Source organism: Quercus suber, unplaced genomic scaffold (genome assembly GCF_002906115.3).
Source record: "Quercus suber isolate HL8 unplaced genomic scaffold, Cork oak 2.0 scaffold_256, whole genome shotgun sequence".
In the NCBI taxonomy this organism is placed as follows: Eukaryota; Viridiplantae; Streptophyta; class Magnoliopsida; order Fagales; family Fagaceae; genus Quercus; species Quercus suber.
Genome location: NW_027069712.1, coordinates 729376 through 742418, shown reverse-complemented (window position 1 = coordinate 742418; position 13043 = coordinate 729376). Strand labels below are relative to the sequence as shown.

The 13043-nt window shown below is 34.1% G+C and overlaps 1 protein-coding gene across 2 annotated transcripts; it reads right to left on the bottom strand.

Moving 5' to 3' along the window:
- Window positions 1-319: 319 nt before the first annotated feature.
- Window positions 320-12009, bottom strand: LOC111985824 (protein RAE1). 2 transcript variants are annotated; one of them, XM_024017482.2, is made up of 12 exons: window positions 11901-12009; window positions 11243-11308; window positions 10614-10700; window positions 10439-10516; window positions 10159-10349; window positions 9216-9357; window positions 7266-7346; window positions 3274-3402; window positions 3002-3079; window positions 2596-2667; window positions 779-859; window positions 320-658 (listed from the first exon to the last, which is right to left on the bottom strand). In XM_024017482.2, the coding sequence occupies exons 2-12, from the start codon at window positions 11297-11299 to the stop codon at window positions 611-613; spliced, it is 1044 nt and encodes a 347-aa protein (XP_023873250.1). In that variant the 5' UTR covers window positions 11300-11308; window positions 11901-12009; the 3' UTR covers window positions 320-610. The 2 variants fall into 2 exon arrangements, with proteins under 2 accessions (XP_023873250.1, XP_023873249.1); XM_024017481.2 differs by lacking the exon at window positions 11901-12009 and adding an exon at window positions 11397-11519.
- Window positions 12010-13043: the final 1034 nt, after the last annotated feature.

Below are 13043 nucleotides of genomic sequence, written 5' to 3'. Positions count from 1 at the left end.
AAATACGGATAATTTTTTCCGAAAATCAATTTCCTTAAAACCAAACAAGCCTTCTTCCTTAAAAGGCTGTATGCGAAGGGATCTAGAATTTATTGGCAAATATCATCCAAAGTATTCAATCCTTACGAACTCTAAAGGAACAAAAAGCTGAAGATAAAGGTAATCAAGTTAGACTCCGATAATCAAACAATCAACTCACACAGATATCTTGAACGGGAAGAAGATTCTGCATAACCGGATTAACATTTAAATGCCATCTAGAAACATAGAAATTTGCACACAACCAGCTGTGAGAAAGCTCAGAAGCTTGTACGGCATGGAACAAAAAACCAAATGTAAAATCTTCATATCCCTTCATGTCATGATACAGGGGGAAAAAAAACAACAAAACAAATAACCCCCCCAGAGGAACCTCATTTCTAAGTTTCTAACCTATGTATCCACACAGAAAATTAACTCAACAGTAATTGGGAAAGGAAAGGAGGGAAAAAAAAAAAGTCACATCAATTTACCAAGCCAAAAAAAATTAATAATTTATAAATAAAATAAATAAAAAGCTAATATCCCATTTTTTGATGAGCTGTTGTAAGTCTTGTAATGAGCACAACCTTCACTTTCTAGTTTGAACTCCTCGTGGCTTGCTTTTAACCTCAGACTCCTGGATCCCCAAAAAAAAAAAAAGTAGCACTTTTCACCAGGGTGTTCCGAAGGATAGACAAGCAGTTTATAAAACAAATTATATACACTTTAAAACATACAGAATTACAGATGAATATACCTGTGGCAGATGCAGGAAAATGTTGGTCTTTGCTGTTGCTGGATTGTGATTTTCTGCACCCTTACTCCAGTCATAGCACACCTTCAGATAAAATAATAATGATAAAGAAATTCAGTTCCAACTTCCAACTTAAATAAAACAATAAAAGGAACAAAAACTATTGTATTCCCTTAGCCAATTTACAATAATATGTGCTTTTGGCAAACAGGTTTCAGGCCAAAAGTGTCCATTATTCAGTTGAAATAACTATAATAATCTCCGTGAAAGTTTGGAGCCCAGATATTGACCCTATCAGCTAGATCTGATTCAACCAGATCTCTTCCATACCACAAACGTTATCCCAGGACTTGAAAGGGTTCTCAAACATATTAATCTAAATGCTAGCTGAATAGACCACTCCAAGCAACTCATATTCTAAAAGCCATTATTTTATTTACCATCCTCTCAGAAAACATATCCAGTTTGAGAGAGAGAGGGCAGTATAGCCAAAACATGGTATTCTCGAAATTTTAGTCAGGAATTAACTAAAAAAGAAAGAGTTGACATCGGTTGGTATGGATTGGCAAAATGTGCATATTACGTGCAATGTGATTACAATGCACCAAATATATTCATCAAGATGAGCTGCATGATTCAATGAATATAATTATTATTATTATAAAAAAAAAATATATATAGTTATTGTTAAATTGCTGATTGTCCCAAAAGTTTAAACTATTGGAATATGGTAAATTTAATCATTTATCCACATAATTCTAGCACTCCCCCTCACGTGTGAGCCAAAATTACCTTTTAATAGGTGAGGCTCAACATATGAGAATTTAAATGAGAGGTAAAGTGGAGAAGACAGGAATCAAACTCAAGATCTCATACTCTGCTCTAATACCATGTTAAATTACCGATTGTTCTAAAAACTTAAGCTATTGAGATATAGTAAATTTAAATTATTTGATCATTTAACTATATACTTCTAACACCCCCCCCCCTTCAAGTGTGGGGCGAAACTACATTTTAATAGATGAGGCCCAACACGTGAAAATTTAAATGAGAGGTAGAGTGAAGACAGGGATCGAACTCCAGACTCCCCGCTTTGATACTATGTTAAATTACCAACTGTCTCAAAAACTTAAATTATTAGAATATAATAAATTTAATCATTTACCCACACAATTCTAACTATTATTATTATTATTTCAATCTTTCATTAATTTCAAAAATACCTACAACATGATAATGGAAGCCCAACTTATACATCTTGTAAATATTGGATATACCCTTTTATCATATTTGTATGGAACAAAGTTTGGCTCCAAACTGTTTTGAGCTTTCTTTTCCAACTCATTGCATGGCGATTTATAATAATATTGATGTGTATTATTTAAACAAGTCACATGACTCATTAACGTCACGTGACTAAAATTTCACATGATTCCAGTCTCTTCAATTGCCACATAGTAGGTTGGAAAAATATAGATCCAAACATGTTTGAGCCAAACTTTTTCCATTTGTATGTGAATGTTTCCAAAACAGAATGCTTCAAAGATATCTACAACATGATAATCAGTGCTAATTATACATCCTTAAAATATTGGATAACCCCTTTTACACATTTCTAAGAAAAGGTCTGTGTGTGTGTGCGCACATGCGTAAACTGTGCACATGTGCAGCATGCGCACGCGAGAAAGAGAGAGAGAGAGAGAACGTCATGAAATTCACACATTATGTTGATAACAGGTGACACTTAATGAGAGAGGGAGTGAGCAAATGTCTAGAAACTGAATCATTATTGATTATAAGAAAAATGAAACAAGGCATACCGCATACGCAAATATTGAACCATCATTGTTGAAAGTACTGCAGGGTATGGGTTGACCGCACCTTGCCATGGCCTGAAAAAAAAAATTGTGTTGCAAAGATATACTTTAGCTATTTAAGTCCACAGCCATGGCCTGGAAAAAAAAAGTTGTGTTAAAAAGTTGTATTGGATTCCTTTTTCTTTGGCCTGATATTGTACATTAGATTCAGGATAATATTATATAGGTCAGCAAAAAATGCTTGTGTGATTTTGTGTGCACAACAAACAGACATTTTTCTTGTGAAGCAATCATTGACAAAAGCACCTGTATTCAGTTTAGAATTAAGAAGATAAAACCTTAACTTCATTGAAATGCAGTAAAACCATGAAAAAAGGTTCAAATTTGAATTGAGCTTATCTGAAGATACCTTGAGTCTCTGTTTACTGTCTTTATCCCAGAAATTAAAAGCACCATCAGACCCTGCAGTTGCAAAAGTGTGATGCACCTGAAACAGAGGGTTGGCATATAAGAATTTAAGCAGGCAGCAGATCAACATAGAGATAGCACCAAACAGACATATATTTCCACTAAACTTGAGGAAATAGAGCTACATCTAGTGAAGATTCAAGTTCTCAGTAAAAGTACAAGCTATCAAATAAATAATTTGCAAGGAGATCAAATGGAAATACAGAATCTTACAGGATGAAAGTTTAGAGAGTTAACAGAGTATATCTCATTTCCGTCTCTGTGGCATTTGAAAGTAAAGTTTTTAGCTTGCTGGGACTCATCAAGGTGGTGTACACCAACCCTTCCCTCTATCGAGCCAACCTAGACAAAAAACAACACAGATTCAATTATCCTGAGAATCCACTATAGTCCAAACCAGAATAATACTGGGAAAATCTAATCAAAGCAGTTGACCAATACTAATAAATGTGGTAAAAAAATGTGAGGTGCAACAGGACATTAAATTAAGAAATATGATACCAGTAAGCACATTTGCATATATTCAGAACACAGAAAAGAAAATTTTTGACAACAGAAAGCAAGAGATAAATAAGACATTTTTGTGAATGTGGAAAGATGACAAAGCCAAACTTGGCCAAATAAAAGGACATTTTTGAAATCTGGGATATGGTACTAGCAAAAAGATCATATCAACCAGAAAATTGGATCATTTAATGAGTAATTTAGATGTCATAACAATTTTCAAAGGTTACTATAGGTGCATAAAATACTTCGAATGCTCAGAATGAACTACTTTTGACCGAAAGTAGATCTTTAATTTAACATTAACTTCTCAGGAAAATAGCTAATAGGTTTATATCGAGCACGCATTTTCTACTATGTAAACTCTAAATTAACACCATTCTATTGTTATTACTGGGTAGCTTGAAGGACCATCAATGTCAAGTTTCAAACCTAAATCATCATATTGTCTATTGTTAACAACTCTCAAAATCAGTCACTGTATTAATTATTGATCCAATAGTCTTAAAAAATTCTGCAGTACTGCCTTCTCCCAAATCCACTTTTCTTTTATTCTGATAGTTATAGAGATCAAAATCCTGTGTGTCCCAGTTTTTGGTGACCTGTCCACACCAATCACAACATCAGACCACACACTTACTTCAATGATCCCCCTTGTCCGTGAAACCGCACTCTGAACACAATTCAGTTATGCACTCAGATAATCAGTCCACGCCTCAATTTCAGCTCTAGTTGCCCAAAACTCTGATAAAAGAATCCCAAAACCAAAACACTCATTTCCAGACACCTCAGTCTTTCCACCACACCCTCAGTATTAGTGCACTCAACCAATAAAAAGCCTAGAAGCGTGAAACACCTCTTGGAGATATCTGGATTGGACAAGCAAACCACACCAAGACAGTCTTTCTAGAAAAAATTGGAACCAAAATTGGGGAGTTGGACATTGGAGTCAGTGGAGAGTTAAGGCTCACAACGGTAGTCATGGGGGATTTGAGCGCATTGGGGTCATAGAGAGAGGAGGAGCTGAATAGGGTAGTGGTGAGGCTTGAAGGGACATGATATTAGCAGTGTTGGTAAAAAGCACAAGGCGCACATAAGGGAAAAGGCCTCCTAGAGCCTAGGCTCAAGGCACAAGGGGCAAGCATGCGCCTTTTTGAAGTGAAGCATACATTTTTTAAAATATAATGTAATAAATTTGAAAATAATTATTAATGGGCATACAAAAATAATGTGATCAAATAAACATATAAATTGAAATATAACATTTTATATAATTCATACAACATTTTACATCATTCTCTTAATCACTTATTCACTCAATGAGTATTAGTCAATATAAGTCTAAGTGCATAGTTCATTATATGTTTAACATCAACTACTAAAATAACTAAACAATTAGTATCACAAATAAATTAGATCATTTTTTTAATGAATGAACATGAAGTTTCCAGACATACTGAATAAATAAATAATAGTTTCCAGACATAGCAGTTTTGGTACCAAGTAGATTATTCAACAGAATATATGTAGAGGTGGAGGGGAGTGGGCTTAAGTGTATGGTAGTTTACCATAAATCACTGGTTTATTTTAAGAGTATTGTGATCAGCTGGCTGCAATTCATATTTGGTTCATTTTTTATAATAATAATAAATAAATAAATAGTAATAAATAATGATAAATAAATAAATAAACATTTTAAAAGTTCAAAAAAGCATGCTTTGAGCTTATTGATAAAGCTCCAAAAGGCAAGCTTTAGACGCACTTCTTCAAATGTGCCCAACTTTAGAGGCAAAAAGCATTGGGACTTTGGCGTTTCATTTTTTTTTTTTTTTTTAATATACGCAAAGTGGAAATTAGAATATTGATGCCTAGGAACGAACTACGGACGTTTCACACTTAAAAGTGCACTTTTACCAACACTGGATATTAAATTGTGGTTCCAGTGTAGCTTCTAAACCACTGGAGCAGTTGGATTTGGTGGCAAAAGGGAATGGGAGAGAGAGAGAGAGAGAGAGAGAGAGAGAGAGGGAAGCATTTTCAATTTTAAAAAATTAAAAAGAGAAATTTTCTTTGCTTTAGAGTAATTGAAATAAAAAAGAGCACATAACTTTAATTGGAAGAAACCACAAAAGATAAACAAAAGGATGAATTAAGTACGTGGTCAAGTTGCATGTCCTGAGCTTTGTGGTATGGAGGGTGCACAAGGATTGGGATATAGGTTTTGATCCTAGTTTAAGGTTCTATGTTTTTCATCCCACCGGATGATGTTTGTTAAAAAAATTTCCTTGAAAAGCACCCTAATCCATTTGACAAGGTCATGGCCTCAATTTTCATTTTTACCCTTTCTGATAATTTGATAATTGGGGGAGGGGGATTTGAACCTGAATGTCTCCATTGGTAACACCAGGAGATGCCAACTAGTAGAGCTACAACTCTTGGCAATTTTTATTTTCATCCTTCCATTATTAAATTTGCTAGAATTTCCATGATGTTAAACACATCTGAAGAATTCCAATTGAAAAGTCCTCCAACTCAAAATTTCCATCTAAATGCTCTCAATTTGTGGTTACCTTTTAGCTAGGACCTTGTTCATGGTTGTGAGACATCTTTAACTAAAATAGACTGAAACTCAGTGGTATGGCCTCAGTTTGTGGTGGTTAATTTTGGTAAGGACTTTGTATGTGGTTCTGACACCTCTTCAGCTGAAAGTTTTAAAACTCGTTGATATTGCATAAGATTTTTTGTTGCTTGATTTTATATACAATTTTATAAATAATGGATTTCCATTTTCACTTCTAATTTTCAGGTCTTGTGACGCTACATCTTTGGATCCTCATTCCAAGATATTCTGTCAGCTGATCTGACAAGTTTCAGGAAGATAACCTTTTCGATGTTTGCAGCACTTCATAGAGACACTAAATATAAGATAAACCAGATGAAAAATGCTCTAAATGCTCAGGTATTAATTTTGCACTAAAAAAAGACAAGACCTGACACATATCTATTTATAACTCTCGTATAGTTTGTAGCAAAATCTCTTTCACAACATGTAACATATTTAGGTCCCCAAGGTTACCAAGGGACAGTCAAGCAACTAAAGCATGATCACAACATGTAGCATATTTAAGTCTCCATGGTTACCAAGGAACAGTTAAACAAGCCATGATCAAGCACACAGTGAAGACAGCACCAACACACTTTTCATGCAAGTGAACAATTAGAATAAAATCCACTACCTTGAGGGGAAAAACATACCCCTGGCACAGAAAGGTACCAGATCACAGACTGCATATGAGGAAGAAAAGATTGTGGATTCAATAGATTACAAGACAACATAGGCAATCCCAGAAAATTCTCAAGCTCCTACCCTAGATAAGACCCTAATTGAACCACAAACAATCAGCCTCAGTTCCCTAACCTATCAATGTCTAAATTCAAGCTCCGCTCAAAAAATATGCTCTATCAACTATTTGTGCATCTTTACAGAGCATACTAAGAACAAAGTTTTCATTTTCAACAAATACATTACACTGTCCATATTGGAAAAGTAGAGAACATCCAACAATACAGAATTATCAAAATAAGGGAGTAGAAGACTGAAATGTCAAAAGTCAACCATTAAGAAAAGGTAATAATAATAATAATAATAATAATCATAAATAGAAAATTTAAACTTAATGTAATTACAAGCAGTTGCATACCAAGAAACCTTGCTGATCTGGAAAGGCAGCAACACATCTTGTCTGGTACTTTAGAGGTGAAGTGATTCTCTTGAACTCAATCTGTTGGCATTTGGACCCGTGATTAGACTTGAAAATTGAAAGCAAAATAAAGGGAACATAAGACAATGAGCACTCTCAATGACTCAAACACAATTTACATTTGAAATTTCACAGAATCTCAACCATTTGCTCATTATTATGTATGTTAGAATTGTGTGATTAAATGATTAAATTTACCATATTCCAATAGCTTAAGATTTTGAGACAATCAGTAATTTAACATGATATCAGAGCAAGAGGTCCTGAGATCGATCCCTATCTCCTCCACTTTACCTCCCATTTAAAATCCCACGTGTTGGGCCTCACCTATTAAAAGTTAGTTTCAGCCCATACGTGAAGAAGAGTGTTAGAATTGTGTGGTTAAATGATTAAATTTACCATATCTCAATAACTTAAACTCTTAGAATAATCAGTAATTTAACAATGTACATATATACTTTCTAATAACAATACAAGTACAAAACGAGAATATCTATAAATCCCATGAAGAGGCATTACAAGGCCATTGTAAAATTCAACTCCTTTTATACTAAAGCTCAGAGTTCTACTTGAGCTTATTGAAACAACAAAGAAGTTGCTCAACTTGTATAACCATGATGCAAACTACAAAATACTTTGTAGTTTAGTTCTGGTATAAAGAGGCAGTAAACCAATAGAAACAAGAAACGGCAAAGAAACCTATTTCATTCCTAAAAGGGACACGCATAAGGGAAGAAGAAGAAGAAGAAAAAAAACTGGTCATGCCCAGTTCACAAAGCTTCCAAATATTTATCAAAGATGTAAACCAATACCAGGTATATAAGTTTATGTCAACAAAATATACATATTTCCAAAATCACACTTGTGCAATGATTAGATGATAAATCCACCCATTTGTTGAACCATAAAAGCAAACAAAGAAACATGCCAACCAAAATAATGTATCGTATTTTGTCTGTGGGACTCACAAGAATCCTTAGCAACAAGAAGTAAGGAAGCACTTGTGAGTCGTGCTGCTAGCATCCGCAAATAATATGCAAGGAGTCATGGTCATAAGATTAAAATTCCACATCCAACTTCTGGAGGTTATGAAAAAAAACAATGCTCTAGCCTTTTAGGGTGTTGATACAAAAAGGTCTCTATACTACATAGAAACCATTTCTCTTGCTCTAGCACTTGTGAGCATCTCTCTTAGTAGCTACAGACCACTTGGGTTTTTCCTGTGTTTTCAACCCAAAATTTTCTTTTTTCACAGCAGTCTAAGGAATGCAGTAAAAGCTAAAGAAAGTACTGAATAATGACTATCAACATTGCCTTAAATTTATTTAGAAAAATAAATAAATGAAGTAGTCAATCGCAAAAAAGGTTTTGCTAACTACAGCAAAAAGTAATGTCACATACAGTGAATCAATTAGCAGCTGATAATTTTTTAATAAAAACAAGTTGGAAATACAAATTTGAAGCCAGGACCCTCCACCCTATCATGTTTTCTATCAAGTCCAAACACATGCACACGAAATCAATTATTCATTGGGAGAATGGGGTGTGGAGAAGAATCAATGATTCATTGGAACACTTAAAAGCAATAGAAAATTGAATTTTAAGGGTCAAAAAAGACCAAAAATAAGATATCCAATCAGCTAAAGCTAGAAGTTGATATAATGATATCCCCTCATACTGTGCAGATACCCTTACATGATCACATTGTAGAAGCCTAAATCTACATATCAAAAGTAGACAAAAAAAGGTTCTCAAACTTGATCAAACTATAAGTGCAAAACATTACTGCCAGACTTACAAAATGTAGTTTTGTAATAATGAAGCATCTGATTGTCAAAGAAAGATGCAAGAAAATCATTATTGGCTCATTTCATTAGATGAGAATGTTACCTGAGGGTTCTGCAAGTTGAAAACTATCAGATTGCGATCTGCAGTGCCAACAACCATCAAGGGATGCCGCACTGTAAAAGAATAACAGCGGTCAGGGAGTTGTTGAGTATGCACCGGATTTGACTGCCTTGTATCCCAGTACCTAATAATTCGAAGGAAACCAACAGAACAATTAGCAGTCAAGGGCACAAAAGCATCAAGTTGCAAAGATAATAGATCAAGAGCATGCAAAACTATATATAGTGAAAAAGAAACCATATGTTGGATAATTATGTCATAACTAGTGGGTTCCAAAATATGTTCAAATATATAGAATAAAATATTGCACAATTAGCAAACAAAATCAGTAAAAATCACACCTATATCACCCAAAACAAAAGAAAACATTGTACTTTGGAATGTGTTCATCCACAATGTAACAGAAAACTGATGAGGAAAAGATGATCTTTTACATGTTACCCTACAGCGATATGTAATAAAGCAAGGGGAAAAGGAAACTGACATCCATCTTCCTGCTATACTGAATCGAATCATTCTTAGTTGTTAGTTGTTACTTCTCAAAAGATCTTCTCATAAATTAAATAGGTAACCACAAAAATTCTCTTTCCTTTGAGTAGCCATTGATTATTCATACTAAAGTATATAAAAAAGGAGCACAATTCCAAGGTTCCTACTTAGAAGCGACCATTAGGTTTAAATATGAGCCTACCATGGAAATTAGTTAAATAACCACCATATGATCATTCTTCTAGTAAATGGCCATGATTTTTTATTGCACAGTTTTATCTAAAGCAACATAAATAAGGGGCACTTAGTGTAAAAGTATGATGGCTTATAAAATAAAGTAGACTCATTGAAGCAAAACGTAAGCATTAAACCCAAAATTAAACAAAATTGCCTAATAAAGATATCTCTTAAATGCAAAGAGGATTTGATATTTTACTTCAGGGTCTTGTCCCAGCTTCCTGTGACTAAGAGGTTCATCTCTGGAATCCATGCAATTTCCTTAATGGGTTCATCATGCATGGCCACCGTCACTGGTTGATTACCAGACAAAGGCCACATTTTTGCTTGCTTATCACAGCCCCCAGAAAAGACGGTTGTTCCATCATCCTTCCAAGCCGAGCACAACACCTTAAGGAGAAAAAAATTCAAAGCAAATAATTATTGCCATTTAGGATTCCGAAACAGAACAAGAAGCTAATAGTATATGTTAGTCTTACCGGTTGGTCGTGAGCTATTGAGGCCTTGGGTGTACTGCCTAAAGCAGCCCCATTTTGCATTATCTCCCAACATCTTACCTAAAAAATCACAACCATCAGAATCGAATAAAGGATTAAAGAGACGAAACATTAGCAACATGACAATGATGTTAAAAAATTAACCAACTGAACAAACCTGGTTATCCCAGGACGTAGCAACCAGGTAATTGGCCTTGGGACTAAAACAAAGGCTTGAAACTGAATCACTAGGAGGTTGAGCCACCTAAATTTGAAAATACAGAAGCAGTTAAGCCCAATGGTTAAGAATATTACCAACCTAACAGAATTGGAAACAAATATGTTTAAATTAAGAATTTACAAAGCACAACAAGAGAAATATTTGTATAATTCAAGCAGTCAGATATATTTTATATGTTCAGCCAACACAAACAAACTAATCTCACTACAAATTTTTCACTTCATAATAAACATAAAGGCTTTAAATTCACAAAAGAAGATCCAAAACCTAAGGCTCAGAACGCTTAATAAAACGCTGTAATAGTAAGCAGTGCATTAATTAATTCACAGATTAATATTATATACATATATAGAGATTTTTTCACTACAAGAATCATTAAAAAAAAAAAAGAAAAAAAGATGTTAACTTCCAAATTTGTCTATGAAAATAAATTCATACACAATTAAAGTTAAAAAAAACATTAAACAAACTAGCAATTAAGCACAAGATTCCAAATTTTAATCATTAAAAAAAAATAAAAAGGCAAAAATAAAAAACTAAAACTTGGAATAATCAAAAATACATACCTCAAAGGATTTATTCGGATTTGTATTCGTGGTCACAGCGGCTCCAAACGCAGCCATTTAAAATTACTACAAAATCAAAGTCAAAATTTAGAATCGAATTATTAGTTAAATTGAAAAATATGGATAAAAATCAAAATGTATCAGAGCGAGATACCTCAAGAGACTACGCGAGAGAGAGAGAGAGAGAGAGAGAGAGAGAGAGAACTCTTTCAAAATTAGAGGGAAACAAAATTGAAACGACTGGTGGCTTCGAGAAAGAGAGAGAGAGAGAGAGAGAGTATTTATATTTAGGCAAAATTTCAGTTTAATCCCTATACTTTAGGGGTGGTAACAAATTAAACCCTCAAAATTTTTTTTTTTTAAATCAAACACTAAAATTTCAAATTGTGCAACAAAGGACTGAAGTGACATATTTATTAATTAATCAGTTCAATAACAATAGAGTTGGGGGCTTGGAGTTGGGGCCTATCAGTCTCAGTCTCAGTCTCAGCGCGATGATAAGTCACTTCTTGCGGGATCGAGTTCGGGATTAATAGTCTCTTTCTTTCAAAAATATTTACACAACACTAACACTATATTATATGTCTATGACTTCGCAAAACCAAAACCAACAGTTGTTACTTTTAAAACTGAGCAAAAAATCAACCCCAAGTCTTACCGGTGGGCGGCGGCCTTGATCTCTCTCCTTTTCTGTCTCTTTCCAGTAGTGACCGTGGACAAATTTGTTCGGGGGTTTAATTTGACATAGGTATATATATATATATATATATATAAACTTCAATTTTATTCAACCAGAAAAAGCTAAACTCTAGGGAGATTATCCTTAGAAAAACTAAACCCTAATTTGATATAGGGTTTAAGGTGAGTCAGAATTCTCCTTTTTATTTTTTTTATATAAAAGGAAAATAATGTTAGAGATACAAACTATTTTATAAAAAAAAATTTCAAACTATTGTTATAGTGAATGATTATTGGTAAATGAAAAAGTGATATTAGCGGTAAGTCTAAATAAACGAATAAAATATTGGCAACATCTGCATTTTGTAAAAATATTATAAAATAGTTTATACATATAACATTATTCATAAAATAAAAAAGTAAAATTCTTCCTAAATCTTCCAAGAGTAACGGCTAATGCTTTACGTAAACATGAAAAAAAAAAAAAAAATTGCCATATTTTTTTATATCAATTTGTAGGGAGATAACACATAGAACCCAAACAAGCATTAGGCCTCAAATTAGAACAAGCCCAGAACGTGTCCTACCAAAATATGAATCCCCCTAACAGGGGAACATATCCCGAAGTAAGGACCAAAGGCGAAAAGAAAATCATTGGAGATCTTTCCAAATGTCCCAAACCACGAGAATCTGATCTAACAAGACCCATCACCCTTAATTCAAGTATGAATAAACCACAAAAGTCGTCTGAGGTAAAAATCTATTGACTATATTGCCCACACTAGTCCATGTTTCGAGCTATCAAAGCATCTTTTCGAGGTATGCACGAAATATCCGAGTATGCCCTTTGGATCTTCTTGGTAAATCCACAACAACCCACTTGATATAGTTGCATTTAATGCAATAGATAACTTATTAGAATAAGACAAAAGGCCCAAAAATCTTTGTTCATTATAATCTTGAGAAAAGAAGAGCATGATGGGACGAAAGGTTGCCCAACCACATCAAGACAACACCTGCTAATGATGTCGAAAAATCACCAGTGAGTCACACGATTCTCACGTACTCGCAACAACACCTGCACAACAGAAAGAGAAGACCTTACAAATAGCACTGGTGTGGT